Source organism: Brassica rapa, chromosome A01 (genome assembly GCF_000309985.2).
Source record: "Brassica rapa cultivar Chiifu-401-42 chromosome A01, CAAS_Brap_v3.01, whole genome shotgun sequence".
Classification (NCBI taxonomy): domain Eukaryota; kingdom Viridiplantae; phylum Streptophyta; class Magnoliopsida; order Brassicales; family Brassicaceae; genus Brassica; species Brassica rapa.
In genome coordinates this window covers 21,132,173-21,149,117 of record NC_024795.2, presented here as the reverse complement: position 1 = coordinate 21,149,117, position 16,945 = coordinate 21,132,173, and the positions used below count along the sequence as shown (strand labels likewise).

General features: G+C 30.7%; 1 protein-coding gene across 1 annotated transcript; it reads right to left on the bottom strand.

Moving 5' to 3' along the window:
• Positions 1 to 3,544: 3,544 nt before the first annotated feature.
• On the bottom strand, positions 3,545 to 6,682 carry LOC103834226 (calmodulin-like protein 8). Its single transcript, XM_009110289.3, has 3 exons — positions 5,054 to 6,682; positions 4,887 to 4,967; positions 3,545 to 3,912 (listed from the first exon to the last, which is right to left on the bottom strand). Exons 1-3 carry the CDS (start codon positions 5,375 to 5,377, stop codon positions 3,775 to 3,777), a joined length of 543 nt encoding a protein of 180 aa, XP_009108537.1. The 5' UTR covers positions 5,378 to 6,682; the 3' UTR covers positions 3,545 to 3,774.
• Between the last annotated feature and the right edge of the window lie 10,263 nt (positions 6,683 to 16,945).

Genomic DNA, 16,945 nt, shown 5'->3' with positions numbered 1-16,945 from the left:
GGTATTTTTATCGATGATAAATCAATATTTTAAGAATTAATTTATTACATTGAAAAATTTCTATTGGCTATAAAGATAATGGAATGGTTGAACAGCATCAAAACTGTAGGAGTAGAAACGCAAGCAGATGGTCTGCTTTTAAACAGAAAAGGACAAAAAAAAATTACACTTTATGCACATCTCCTGCATTTATTCATTAGAACATCAAAAAAGATGAATGGTTCGTACATGACAGATAAAACTCATATGCAGGACAACTGTCTTTGTACTGTCCTTCCAATCAAACACAAATTTGTGGAAAAATTATTGAACTAAAAACATTAATTAGTGTTTGATTAGTGAACTAATTAATGAACTAAAAACATTAATTAGTAATCCTTTAAATCCACATACAAGTAAACTCAAAGGTGTCACGGATCAATCAATTGGTCAGAAGAAAATCTAACAAAAATAAAACATAAAGCTCAAACTCTTAATCATAGCTTTAAATACCCGATACAAATGAGTTAACCAAGATTGACCAAAAACACACAAGAATCGAATCAGTGCACATAGATTGACCAAAAATACTTGCAATCTTTTATTGTGTTTTGTGTTTTCAAGATCAAAACATTCTGTTTTTTTTTTGTTTATCTCATGAATTAGATGTTTTCTTTTTGTGACTTTGTCACTCCGAATCATCAACATCGTCTCTCAACCTGAATCGTGCCTTTTCCCAGCTCAACCTCACACTGTCTTTATGTCTGTAAACAAGCCCTCCAAAGAGCCAAATAGGCGAGGAGGTTTTAGGGACACAAACAAAAGCGCAATTTATCGACCAAACCGATTCAATTTCATTCAACTGGTCTGAATCAAACCGAAATATACGAGAAATTATATGGGATGTATATAATACAAGATTTTAACCATATAACTGTGTTCAATTTTTTGGTCCGGAGCCCTGTTCGGAACTACGCTATGCGCTAGTCGGACGGCTACTCCGGACCTAGCAAGTTACCAAAAAATCGGAGAGTAATAGGGATATACGCGGGACCTAATTTTTAATAGGATTTAATATATTTATAATATGTTTAAGTACCAAATATATGTTTTAATACATGCTTATATAACTTTTACAGAATAACATTGTTTTTCCAGTATACATCTGATTCAAAAGTCACAAAAAGAAACTTCCAATTCATGAAATAAACAAAAAAAAAACAGAATGTTTTGATCTTGAAAACACAAAATACAATAAAAGATTGCAAGTATTCATCCTTTTTGTCTTCGGATCAAGTAAGTAATCACCATGAATTGGGAAGATGGGTTAGGAGTTAGATCCTGTAGCATACACCTGCAATAGTTTGGACAATACGATCAAACTTGCAATTAAACCATGGCAAATAAAAAGACATACAACAACCAATACCTATAAACCAGAGCATATAAAGAGAGACATCATGTTAGATACAAAAACTTGACTGACCATCAATAACAAATTAAAATCAAAATTCTCAGAAGTTCATTAACAAAAAACTATACTCCTACTTGAGTCAATGATATACACATGTTATATGCGATGTATGATTCTTTGTGTGAACAAAAACTACAATGTATGAGTCTTCAATACTTTGATGACAGGAAACATTAGTCTTCTATGTTTTGATAACATAAAAAAAACGTGAACAAAAAGAGAATAAAAACAAACAAGTACGTTGAATCCAAACAAAGAATTAAAATCAGTTTCAAACAAACACAAGTGAGCAAAACAAAGAAGCAAAAGAAAAAAGATTACTTTGAATTCGCGAACAGAGAACGGTTGGCCCACAATTTTGTCTTGAACTAGGCGGCTGCGTTTCGTATTTACGCGGACAATGCGGATAAACGCGGACATTGTGGGGTCCACCGATTTGAGTCACCGAATTGCTTCTCCTCGCCACGGTCAATCTCCGAGTCGCGCCTTGACGGCCGCGTTTTCGAACAGGGGCTTGGAGTCTATTTTGGTCTGTTTTATACGTCTTTATTCCATTATTTTATGTACACAACTAAATCAAACCTGACTTGGTTTGGTAAAAACACCGGTTTAAGTTTGGCTTTTTGTTGGACCAATTTATATTCAAATAGAACCATTTTAATCCGAAATTCAAGTTGAGCTTACTAGATGACAGATGTGCTGGTAATATCAGAATCTTTTCAAAACGCTTGGCCTCCGAGTAGCGTTTTAGCAGCCGCATTTGCGGTTACTCGGCCGCGTTTTTGAACACATGAATCAACCATCGACCAAACTGGACTTTACCCTTGGAAAAACTTATAATCTCAGATCAAAATATCTAATGGCCAATCTCCATATGATGACCATCTCTGACAATTCGAGGTCGATAGATAAGACTATTTGCAAGTTGACAGTGAAAGATGACAGATATAGATATAGATTTGGTTCATGTTCGTTTTTAATAAACCAGCATCTGAATATAACTTCTAGATATTGCATTCAGATGTTGTTTGTTTTTATAGTTAGCATCCAGATGCAACATTTATCATAGATGATAAGTTGTTTGTTTTCTGATTTATAATATTTTCTGAATATTAGTAGTAAGAATATTAAAAACATATTTTGTTCTTCTTAATAATAAACTCATTACAATATTCAAATAACTATATCTAAAATTAATTTACATTTTTTTTTGCAGAAAACACACAATTTTGTGGGATTTTGACGGAAAACTTAATTTTCCGATTTTGGCAGAAAATACACAATTTGCGGTTTTGGCACAGAATATAATTTTACAGTTTTAAAGGGAAAATAATATTTTACGGTTTTGGCGGGAAACTGAAACTTTATGGTTTGGGTTAGTAATTTGTTGTACATTCTTTAATTGCATATTGGTTTTGAGTTAGAGGGGGGGGTTGAAACCTCACAACCATCATCACCATCGAACTTGTTTTGTGATAATTAATTTGTCGGCCATTTGCATTTTCTTTTTGTATTTTTTGTCACATCTACAGTTATGAAACACATATACATTGAATGTCATGTGGTCGAAAATAAAAATTTGTAGACATTACGTACATGTGAAGTCACAAAAGGCTTTATTTTGTGTTTCCTTACTTAAAGAGGATAAATTTGTTGGTCAAATATTTGAACAAACTACACATCAAGGTAACATCATAACAATGAATTTTATAAAAGAGGAGCAGAATTTCTGAAGTTTATGAATTTAATATGATTATGATTGTACCAACCAAGGTTTTGTATGTATATCCGAGAGTCTACTTTGAAACTTAAATAAGCCAAGATTTTATTCACCATTCTCAAACATGAGACGATGATAGTTCCGTTAATCGGTCGTTCAGGTGTTTAAGTGATTCTAACACAATTAAATTTTCAGCTAATATATCAGACACTCAGAGACGTGAAATTAGGCGAATTATGTATCTAAACTGTAACATAAAAGTTATTAGCAAATAACACCTTAACTATCGATTTGATTAGCTAGTTAGATGTGTGATTAGCGTCTAATACATTTTATGTGATCTGAAATAGTAATTATTGCCAGAGAACATATGTACACTCAATCTGATTGACTTTTTCAACAAAAAGCTAAATAAATATACTATACACCACATACACAAATAATAGTTCAAATAAACAGAAATTACTACGTCGATCAGATATGAAAAGCTTAAATTAATTTAATTTGGAAAAGGAAAATATGGTATTCTGAAGAAGAGAAAAAAAACGATTGATAAATTTATAAAAGATAATAAATTAGCAGGTAACATTGTTTTTCCAATTTAACCGCTGGTCATCATCATCCTCACAAATTCATCATAATTGACTTGACCATCACCATCCAAATCTGCCTCCTTTATCATTTGAGCAACTTCTTCATCGGTTAGCTTCTCCCCAAGATTGATCATCACATGCCTCAACTGCAATATATCAAAGAGTTGTTTTTTGTAACACCAAAGAGTTTGTATAATAAATGATGTTTTTGAGTAAAACAGACACCCCAGTGTATTTTCTGTAGTTTCTTAATATTATTGGTTTTGATTGTAAACTATTATTCGTGTTCTATCAATACATCCTAAAAATGGCGAAAATAATATTTAATTATACATCTTATTTGCACTAGGTGAGACATATGCTCTGCCCAATAAACCAATATAATCATACACATCTTACTAAATGTTGTTAGGCTTACTAAAATATTTCTTTTGACCTCGTTATCATCCAAAATGTCACAATGCCAGCTAGCTCGATACTTCAAACAAATTAACCTTACTTTTCTACTACGCAAGACGATCACTTTTTGATTAATTAACAATAATATAAACAAACATATCTTGTTGTTATTTTCTTGTCTAAATTTCAAAATGAATAAGACACCTAAAGATCTCTTGTATATCTCGAAACATCGTCTAGCCTTGTTTTCTGATATTTGTCATTAACTCAAAAGATTCTAACCGAAAATGAATTATAACTGGATCTAGAGTTTTATCAATTTTTCCCTTTATCAAATTAAATGCACAATTGATATATTTGTTGTAGGAAATTGGTTTATAAAAGTAATCTACACATAGTTTTATCTACTTTAGACATTGAACTATTTAGATTCAAATACAATCATTCATAATTATTTATCGATGTCTCCAATCATTGAATTAAAGAAAATCGTAATTAGACCGCACGTACTGAGTGTTGTACTACAATACGCAGCAGAGCACATCGAATTGATATTTGTTAAAGCATACTTAACTACGAACAATGTGCTTAACAAAAATCAGAAACAACTAAAACACTTAGAAGAGTAAAAAAAAACTATTAAAAAGGAGAAAAGCAGAACTATCTAATTTAATTATGACAAGGAAAATGTAACTAATTACTAAATGGAGTACATGCTAACCTCGCTGGCCGAGATGTAGCCATTTTGGTCTTTGTCAAACACTTTGAATGCTTCTTTCAGCTCCTCATCTGCATCAGTTTCCTATATAACAAGAAAAGAAAGTTAATTAACATAGACAAAAACCTAATATGAATCAATTAATATAGTTTCATATAAGTAATGTAAACCTGGATTTTGTTGGCCATGAGGTTGAGGAACTCAGAGAATTCGATGGTGCCGTTACCATCGGAGTCGATCTCATTGATCATATCTTGAAGCTCTTGTTCGGTCGGATTCTGATCCAACGAGCGGATCACAGTGGCAAGCTCATCAGCAGTGATGCAACCATCTCCATCTTTGTCGAACAGACAAAACGCTTCTTTAAACTCCATGATCTGTTCTTGAGTCAGTTCTTGTTGTTGTAGTTGTGTCTTGTCCATCCAAATAAAACTGTTTTTTTTAGAGAGAGGAGATGAGCAGAAAGTAAAGCTTTGAAGTGCTTCAACTCTCATTCTCTGCTTTCATATATGTAGAAGTCTTTGCTTCCACTTTCATGCTTTGGACTCATTCACTTTTTCCATTTTTCTCCTTTTTGAAATTTATTATTTGTGTGGAAATTTTAATTCAAGTCACATGACTTAATAATGCTATTTTCCTTATACAGATTTTAATACAAACGCGTCAGGTGGGATACTTTTAGGTTTGCTATATTGCTATAGTTAATTATTTGAAACTCCCTTTTTGTAACATTTGAGACTCCCTTAATAAAACTCTTTTTAGCGTAGAAAAACTTCTTTACTTTCTTCTAAACTATTTGCTAAGTTGAAGATCAGCATCACGTCAATTTCTCGAGAGTTATATGTTCTGCTTTTTATTTGATATAATAATAGTGGACACGGCGTAGTCTCTAGAAACAATCTGTTTACTAGCTAGTATTTCATTTCCTTTCTCAGATTAATATCCATATATATTATAGATATGTGTTGTCAACAAAAAAATATTATAAATATATATAACCTTATTATAAGTTATCACATGAGTTGGATATACCATATAAATCGCAGCGGTCAAGACGGTCGATCATCGATCGTAAACGTAACTTTGTTGAAGTTGGTTTAGTCAGGTAATATGGTATAAACCTGATGTTCTAAAAAGGCATCGATGCATATAGTTTTCTCTTCTTTTTTTTGTTGTCGAATATGATAAAGAAAATAAAGAAAAAAAAACAAAATGTAGCTGGATGAGCGACTTATGTAATTCATAAAAAATAAATGAGATGTACATTGATTAGCATATGTTTTAACCAAAAAGGTACGATAATATGTATGTAGATACTTATAAATGGTTGTGGGTTTAGACAGCTGTAAGAGTAGATGAGGAGCAGACAAAGCGCATTGAAATTGTAGACCAAGCATTTGCCTTACGGGAAAACGTGTCGATCTCTTTTTCCTCATTATTTTCTGTTTGACACATTCTTCCTGTAAAAAAAGATTCCTTAAACAAACAAAAAAAAAACTCTCCGGCCATATCAGATCACTGCCGACTCGCCGACCCTTTCACGTCCTAGATCCATCATACAGTACGACTATGTGTATTATAAGGTATAAATCAAGAGTGTTTGTAATAATGTGGCTAGATATATAATTTATCTCTTAAGAGTGTTCATAGTTTTTTCAAAAAAAAAAAAACTGTTCATAGTTTTGAAAATAAAAAATATACGAAGTTGTTATATAATTTTTCTGTTATGCGAAATTTTCAAAATTTATTCGTAATAATTAAAATCTTTAGAAGATTTTTCTCTTTCTTCCTTAAACGTGATTATGATACGATCTAATAGAGTATGGTGGAAGTTTCTAATTATTTTGTAAAATGTATAGCTGTATATATACCTGGTAAGCAAGTATATATTAAAATTAAAGTGAAAACTAATATAGCTAATACAAAATACATATTAATATTTTATTCGATATGTAACAAAACATGATATAGAAAATATAATTTTATTATAAATATATTTTTTAAATAAATATGTCTGTATAAAATTTATTTGATCTATGACAAATTTGAATTGTTGAGATATGCTTTCAAGGTGTTTCATAGTTCGTGTGGAGAACATTTCAATTCATTACATCATAGTATACGTAAGTGACTGTTTCTTTCATTTTTAAATTTAAAGACCTGACTCAGCAACAACCAATCCAACACCGTGGTGAATAGACTTTGGAAAGTGACACCAACCTCAGTGAGTGCATTGCTTAAACTTGTTGGCTAAGCTGAATTGACCTTGTCCGTAATCATCATAAGTTTCATAATTAATTAGCCGTTATAAAAAGATTACTGTATATAAAGTCTGAAGGTAGGCTTGGACAAAATTGAACACACAACAACAATTATATTGAATTATGGACTGTATATATAAATGTTTTTTTTTTAATTTCTAGTCAAATTAATTTCATGACTAAATATGCAAACTATACAAGTGTTGATCCCAACCCCTAAATTCAACAGAATCGAACGAGTCCTTCATTGATACATGCTGACTTGAATGTTAATATTTGAATATATTAAATGGAGGAAATGATACATTGAAGACAAATAAACAGTCATTTAAAAAGCTGACAAAAAAATTACAGTCATTTAAAATGATCATGTTCTTTTCTGATTATATGGTCTTGATAGCAACTTACTGGTTAACTAATTTACACAGCAGTCTATTTATACACAATAGTTTAAACAGTCAATTGCATTCTTATTAATATATATGGTCTTTGATAGAACTTCGTAAAACTAACTTATATACTAAAGTCTTCTCAAAAAGAAAAACTTATATAATAAAGTGCCAAATATAGTATATACGACTGGCCAGTAATGGCACAAGCTCACGTGTAGTGATTGGATGCGTTTTGATTTTGTAAAGTCAAAAGTAGTACTATAATGCTAACCTTATTAAAAGTGTTAAAGTGGTGATCCATTTATATTTGAGTTGATTACATAGAAGGGCACATTTTGTCTTTGTCTTTCACTCAGAGTCACATTGTACATGTGACACACTTTCCTTGTAGCCAACCAATGTTTCGGACAATAATGCCCTTCATTCCCTTTGTGATTTTGTTTTGTTTCTCAAAGGGAAACCAGTACAGTTTTCTGGTTTGGTTTATTTGTTTTCTCGGAGGCTTTAATTTGTAAGGTTTATTGATTCAAGTGCTTTATTCTTGACTGTTAGATCTCGATCTGGTGCTTTCCATCCAAAGGTCGAAACTAAAACTTGATCAATAGGTCAGTTTGATAAAAACGTGAATTAATTGTGTTCGGTGGGGAACGGTTGCATACGAACTTCTCATTTTTAAATTGTGGTCGGTCTAAGTATTTATCCCGGAATCCATCCACAAGTATCTTTACTTGTATTCCGTACACAAAATCTTCTAACGTATATATAGTCGCACCTATTCCATCCACAAGCATTTGTCAAATCTAATTCATCCACAAAATGTTCAGGAAAAAAAAAGATAGAATCTGGCTAGTGCATCGTTAACATATTACAAATCATAAAGAAAGTACATAGAGATAGGTTGGTCGTGGCCTCGTGGGTATTAACCACAAAAAACAAAAGGCAGCTTGAAGGTGGAAAGTGAAAAGCCTAAGCTCCATTGTAGTAAGTAGGTATGTGGAACCTGTCGTCGAAGGGTTACTTTGTGGATGAGTGTGTTGTAGATAGAGGAGCTGTGTATTGGCGAGTTGTGGATGGTAAAAGTGTGGTCGATGGTGTTGTATACGGGAGAAGCGTGGATGGGAGAAGTGTGGACGTATGTTGAGCCGTCCACTAGGGAACCAATCGGTAGCGAATAGCCTCGGTGGGAGGCGGTGGTATTACCTGAAAAATGGAGAAAACGAATTAAAAATTAACTTTTTCGAATCAAAAATGCTGAAATCGAGTTTCTGGATACGAGAAAAGTAAACCAAGTCCGTGAAAGGAAACAAACACAAAACGGTGTTGTTAAGGTTTGAATCAAGAAATTGATAGTGTAGATTAGGAAGAAACTCGAATATGAAACATGTAATAGAAACATATAGTACTGGATCCGAAAATTAAGTTGTAGATTAAGAAGAAACAAACCTTGCATGCTTTGAACTGGAAGGACTGAGAACGGCGGTGTTGATTCGTGAGAACGGCGGTGTTGATTTGTGAGAACGGCGGTGTTGATTCGTGAGAACGGCGGTGTTGATTCGTGAGAACGGCGGGTTTACGGAGGTGACAATGGAAGACTGAGAAGACTGACAGAGACGGATTGATTAAGAAGCAAGAGGTTGGCGGTGTTACGGAGGTGAGAATGTAAAGAGAGTGGGTGAAGATCAAATCCATGGTTTCAGGAGGTGAAATCGGAAAAAGAGACGGTGGGATCTATTCGACGGATGCGTTTCAGGAGGTGAAACCGGAGAGAGTTGGTCTAGGGTTCTTAGTCTCCGGCTCCGCCGCAAATGAGGGAGAGAGGGAGACGAATTGAGGGAAGGAAGATGTTAGGGTTTCAAGTTGGTATAGGATGGTGTGGGTATAATTGGGTTTAGATAAAGTGATTTTCGGTTTGGTTTCCTGGTTTGGTTTCTTTTAGTATAAGGGCATCAATGTCTTTAACTAGCAATAAATGTTGCCTCAAGTGCAATGTGTCTTAACGTGAAATATGAAACTCAAAAAGTGTCTTGGGGAGCAAAAAAATCTTTATATTTGACCTTTTGGTTCGGCAAATCTTATATATTAAAACAGAAGTCACAACCTTGATTCATGTGTGATTTTTTTTAAAAATGGACCTAATGGACCTACTCATAGAAATTCATACTACATTTTAATTCAGACTAATAATAAATAGAATTTTTAAAATATTTTAATCATAATATCTTTTGATATCTTTTCATTTTAAATATAAATATATTTATTTTAAAAGTCTAACAAATCTGTTTGAAAAGATTTTTACAAGATCTTCATTTTTGAAATTATATTTAAATATTTTCACTAATTTTGAAATTAGTTTAAAAATATGGGAAAATTTGGAAAAATGCCATCAAATGAGATTTTATTTTTAAAATTACACCATATCTTTAATTTTTTGAAAACTACACTTATTTATAAATGAAGTGACTAAATTAACCTTATTGAAAGTAGAAAATTTCAACAGTTAAATAAAAAAATTAATAGAAATAAAAAACGATTGATTTGTTTTATTTTAAGCTATACAAGAAAATCAAAAATTTGGTATGATTTGTTTAGAAATTCTGGTTTTCATAACTATCGAATCAGTGTAGTTCTTTTTTCTTTTGTATCTGAAGAGGAAGACGTGCCAACATAATTTTGGAGTTTGATGTTTTTCTTGTTATAAACTTTAGACTCTTAGATACATTTGATAATCACCACATTTTTCTTATTTCATCAAAATTTAGGGCCATATCGTAACAATAGCTGAAATAACTTCATGTGCTTTGGAAATTAAGAGATTGCCTTCTATCTCCAGTTGATATATCAGTAGTTGTTAAAAGAACGAATGTGGTGTCAAAAAATTAGTCAAACTCTGACTCTATTTCTTTTTAAGATCATGGCGAAATGCAAAGATATCAATAGTAGTTTCTCAGATAGAATAGTTCTTCACTCTGCTTCTTTGACAACTTTGGCTTTATAACATATCTTTTAATTTCTTGGCTAGGTTTTCTTATACCCAACTCTCCTAAAGTTCATGATTAAACAACAGGTTTTATAGTTCAAAAACACTTAATAACAAATACGATAATAGGGTTTTACAAATACTCTTTATATAAGATTGTGTTTTACAGTTTTATAATTATCCATATATATTTTGAATATATTCTAATTTGCTAAATTTGTTATATATTCAGTAAAATTATCTCAAATAACAATCTTGAGTTTTTCACTATTAAAATGTTTTGAATTTAAAATTCAAAAGGGCCAAATAGTCTTATAAGACATAAATAAGTGTAGTTTTCAAAATAATATTAAAACAGTATATTTTTCAAATTTACAATCTTAAATAGGGTAGTTTACAAATTATCCCTTAAAATATTATTATACATTAATATATTCAGTTATATAAAATGAAAAAAAAATCTATAATATTTTATTTATTATATAATCATAATCAATCATATTAAAATAAAATTATTATATTGAGCTAAATAAAATTATTATATTGAGCTAAATTTAATAAAATTGTATTAAATTTATATATTTATATATTTTATTTTCGTAATTATAAAACATTTATGTTCAAAAATAAAATCTAATATGTTGGTAAGATGGGTTAACATTATCAAACTATATAATACATGTATAAAAATTAACATGTATTTCTTTAAAGTTAATAATATAAAATCTTTGTAACTACTTTAATCATAATATATTTTCATTTTAAATATAATATATATTTATATATTATATTTTTAAAATTCTAATAAATCTGTGTAAAAATATTTAAACAATAACTTAATGTATTTTAAGTTATCGTTTAGAAATTAAAATAAATAAATTATATCCTATTTTATCTACTTTTATAGTCATGATCATGTTAAAATATAATTATTATACTAAAATAAATATGATAAAATTATATTCAATTGATAAATTTATAAATTTTATTTTCATAAATATAAACTATTTATTTAAAATATAATATGATGATAGAACAGCTTAAAATTAAAAAATTATATAATACATGTCTAAAAATTAACATATCTTACACTTTTATATATACAATAATAAATTATCTAAAATGAATAAGCATAAAAATATTGGTACAAAGAAATCCAGTTTTGAAATACGGATCAGAATTTAGCCTAAATTAAATACAAAATATTTTTTAAATATATTTTTTCATGAAAATATTAATTTGCATAATAACTAAATGCAAATACAATAAGATAAATATATAATAAGAAATGGCAAATACATAAGGTTTAAACAATTAATTATTTATAACATGTAAATTATAAAATTATTGTATTTGAAATAGTTATATAAATATTTAAGTATATGATTAACATTAAAAATATATACCACTTATGTTCTAAAACAATAATTTATGTATAAAAAAGTGAAAACAAACATCCGTGCGGTTGCACGGGTCAAAATCTAGTTAATATTAATGAAGATGTTGAATGACATCTTATAGAGTGTCCGTATATATGAACGTACACTCTAAACAAATAGTTTGTTTTTTTTCTTGGCCACACATTTTCATGGTGTGATGCAAAATGATAATCTATCTTATTAAAATAGTAGTACAAATAAAAATAACCATAAGATTTATTACTTATTTACAAGTCTATACCACTGAAATAATTAAGAAATATAACATTAAATATTCTCGTATTTTCCTATTTTATTAAATCATTTTCTAAATCGATTATTAATTAAAACAACTACATAATTACATTTTAATGCAACTAAGAAACTGCATAATCATAGAAGTAATTTCAATCATTTATTATATTTTTGTCAAATTAAACAACCATAAAACATAAATCAATATGATAAATGTTTGTACAAACAAAAAATTAACATGATAAATTTAGCACATAAAATAATTTTACTACACTTATCATCAATTTTTGATTCATAAAAGAAAATGTGAAGATGCACGAGTTATATTTTTAAAATGTGGATGATACAACTGACAGTTTATAATACAAAATAAAATTACATAATATAAACTATTAAATGATTTTGTATAGAAATGTCATATTAAACAATTATTTAATACATGTAAATTTTAAAAATAGATATTATCATTTATACAAAATAAATATTTATTTATAAAAAATTAAAAATAAACGCTAGTGCGCAAAGCTAGTGCGCAAAGCTCTAATTAGTAGGGGTGGGCATTTTACCCGATACCTGAACCCGTATCCGAACCTGATCCGAAAAACCCGAACTGAAATCCGAACCGCAATAGCAAAATACCCGAACAGATATTGATTTAGGAGAGATTGAATATTCGAACCCGAACGGGTAATATCCAAACCCGAATGGATATCCGAAGATAACCGGACATATGTATACTTACCCTTATATTTCTTATTTACATCTTTTATTTTATTTAAAATATTTATATTGATGTTACACATACTTTAAGATCATTTAAGATCATATTATATACATATACTTACGGAGAAAATAATTTGTCACTCAATTAAAACGTATGTTAAGTTTTTTGTTTCATGTATTAACAAAAGTTACATTCAAAATTTCAAAACAATAGCCAAATTAATGTTTATTTATTTTTGAAATGATATCTCCAAATCTATCAGTCATTCAATCTACTAAAAAAAACATTTAAGTGAAATCTATATTTTTAAAAAGAATAAACCTAAAAAATGAAATTTTTTTTTTCTTTCAAAATATCAATATCCGAACCCGACTCAAAATAACCGAACCCGAACTAAAAATATCCGAACCCGATCCGAAGTATAAAAATACCCAAACAGGTTTTATACCCTATACCGAAATATCCAAAAATCCGAAATACCCGATCCGAACCCGAAAGGGTATTCGAACGCACATCCCTACTAATTAGATTTAGAATAGCTGTCATTTTAATTAGAACGAAATTTGAGGTCTATTATATCCAACCAAAGAAAATTTAAAAGTGGAAACTTTCTTTTTATTGCCATTTAAACCTATCTATTTTGATCACACATCCAAATTTTGCCTTTTTACCATCTACAGTGAAACCTCTATAAATTAATAATGTTGGGACTACACCAAAACTATAATTTTTTTATTAATTTATAGAGATATTAATTTATCGATATACTAATTGAACCAAAAACTCAATTTGGTACTATAAAATTATATTATTTTAAAGAGATTTTTAGTGTATATTAAGTTATAGTGTAAAGGAGGTGATTATTAAATCGGTGATTACGGCCTTACCAAACCATGTGATGTCTGTGTATAGGTTACCAAAAGCTACAGTTAAGAAGCTGACGGGTGCTGTAGCACAATTTTGGTGGAGCCCAGGAGGTAGTGCAAGATGTATGCATTGGAAATCATAGGATAAATTGTGTGAAACCAAAGATAATGGTGGTTTGGGCTTTAAGGATCTCATGGATTTTAATACAGCAATGCTTGGTAAGCAACTATGGAGGCTAATTGAGAAACCAAATACTCTTTTCTCAAGAGTTTTCAAAGGACGGTATTACAGGAATGCTTCACCCCTGGAACCGATCCGATCTTACTCCCCGTCATATGGCTGGAGGAGTATTACTTCTGCTAGATCTCTGGTTTGTAAAGGACTAATTAAAATGGTGGGAACAGGATCATCTATCTCTGTATGGAATGATCCTTGGATCCCAGCCACTCGCCCGAGACCAGCAAACAAAAATTTTCACAACTTTTATCCGGAACTCACAGTGGATTCCCTCATCAATCAGGGATCTCGTTCATGGAATGTACAGGCAATCAGGGCTCTAGTGGATCCGAAGGATGCAAGAATTATTGAAAGTATCCCTTTAAGTAGGAATCAGATTGAGGATAAGGATGGATGGCATTTTACTAATAATGGAAAATATTCGGTCCAATCAGGTTATCAGGTTGAACGTGTTTACTCTGATAGGGTAAAACCTCCTGATTTTTATGGCCCCACCGTGGATATACTTAAAGCTTTCTGCTGGAAAGTGCGGTGTCCACCGAAGATAAGGCCTTTCTTGTGGCAAATGGTATCAGGATGTATATCGGTAATGAAAAATTTAAAGGCACGAGGGATAAGAGGAGATATATGTTGTGCTCGTTGTGGAGATCCGGAAGAATCAATAAATCATGTATTTTTTGAATGTCCTCCTGCACGTCAAGTGTGGGCACTATCCAAGATTCCTTCACCGCATAATATCTTTCCTATCAGCTCTTTATTTGTTAATATGGATCATCTTTTTTGGAGAGTACAACCGAAAATGGATGACCATCAGTTTGCATGGATTTTATGGTATATTTGGAAAGCCCGAAATAACAAAGTTTATAGTAATTTCGATATTAATCCGCGGGATACTCTTAAATTAGCTGAAGTGGAATCATCACTCTGGGCAGAAGCACAAGTGAGAAATGAACCAAGGAGGGGCTTTCGGTACAAACCATTCCTCCTTTAGAGACATCAGGTCGATGGTGTTTTATTGATGGATCATGGAAGGATAAAGAATTAATGTCAGGGCAAGGCTGGTATAGTACTTTACCGGGGGTTGATGGTCTACTGGGGGCAAGGAATGTAAGGGCATGCCTCTCTCCCCTGCATTCGGAGATAGAGGCTTTGATTTGGGCAATGGAATGTATGAGGAATTTAAGACAGGTCCAGGTTACGTTTGCAACGGATTGTTCTCAATTGGTGAAGATGGTTTCGGAACCAGAAGAATGGCCAGCATTTGAAAGCTATTTGGAAGATATCAAACTCCTCAAAGGAAGCTTCCTCAACTCAGACATCGTCCATGTACCTCGGACGGCGAACCTTCGGGCGGATAGCTTAGCACGTAGTGCACGCAAGCAACTGTCCTTTGTCGTTCACATGGATGCGGAGTTACCAATATAGTTTGCAAAGTCAACATGAGTCTGTAAATTTCTTGCTGTAAAAAAAAAAGTTATAGTGTATTAATTTAAAGAGGTTATACTGTATTTTTGTTCCAGTGAAATACTGAAATATACTTTTTACTATCTATTTCGATCACGTACCCAATTTTTATGGTCATCAATTATTTTGTGTAATAATAATTTTGTCAAAACTTCTTTGGTACAAAAATTTAGGATGGTTGTCCCCTTAGTATAATACCATCACTAAGTTGTCCCTATAGTATAATATTTTTCATAATCCCAAAATAACCTTTCATTAATCAAATTAAACATAAACTAAAACCATTTTTAAAAGTTTAATGAAAAAGATAAAAATAAAATGTTTTAGAAATGCAAAAGAAATGTAAAAACAATTAAAAATGGGAACAAAAGACACGGAACCAAATATCCCGTAACCCTAATATTCTTCCATATCAAAATCTTCCACAACCATTCTTTTAAAATCTTCTAAGGTAGAACTTGATTCTAATAACAATAGCGAACCCCCTTTGTCATCAGCCGAAAAAATCCATCTCGTCGTTGCACCGAATTCCCAAACACCACATGGTGTATAGATATGCATCATAGAATAAGAGTTTGTGAAAATCACAAGACAAACTATGGAGAAATCATAAATTGATGAAGAAGAAAAGGAAAAATCATTTTCGATATTTTGGCAAAGCGAATCGATCAAAACACGTTTTAGGAAGTTAGAATATTTGTAGAATATTTTCTTAACAGAAAGTTCCTTAATTTTCGAAAAACAGGTTTTCTTATCCGTAGATGACACCTTCTACAATGAGTAGAACCATGAAAAAAAATATTGAATGCAATTCCCAAAATGTAGACATATGTGTTGTATTTAGATTTCGCATTCCTAAAATTTTAGAATATTTCATAAATGTAAGAACTGCATTCGAGAGAAAAATATATATCTTTACAATTAGTAGAATTCATATTCCTTATATTTACAATTTTAATTAAAAGTAGTTTGTTCGTTCTCAAAAAAAAGTAGATGGACTTGTTTATTCTGGAATTCGTTTTCTAATAACATATTTTCCATAGAAGATGAAATCTACTATTAGTAGAACGTAATTTAAAAATTTTATTTATCAAGTTTTTCAGAAAAAAGGTGTTTGTGTATATCGATGTTTTATTAATTGTCTATATTTTAAATAATTGTTTTGATTCATAAAACTATTTATTTCATTAAATTTCAGGTGGAAAGGGTAAAAAGGAGACAAAATAGGTTTTATACCAAAGGGACAACCATCCTAAATTTTTGTTTTGTTTTAGCAATTTTTCCTTTTATTTTTATCATCTAAAATATTAAAATTGTATTAGATGTCTTTTAATATTTTTCAGTGGTCAATTCTATTGATTTGAAAAAAAAAATCTACGATAACCAAATTTTTTTTTGGATGAAATTTCAAATTTATTGATCTAATAAAAAAGAATTGTTATGTACAATGAGGAGCCTTCTAAGAGG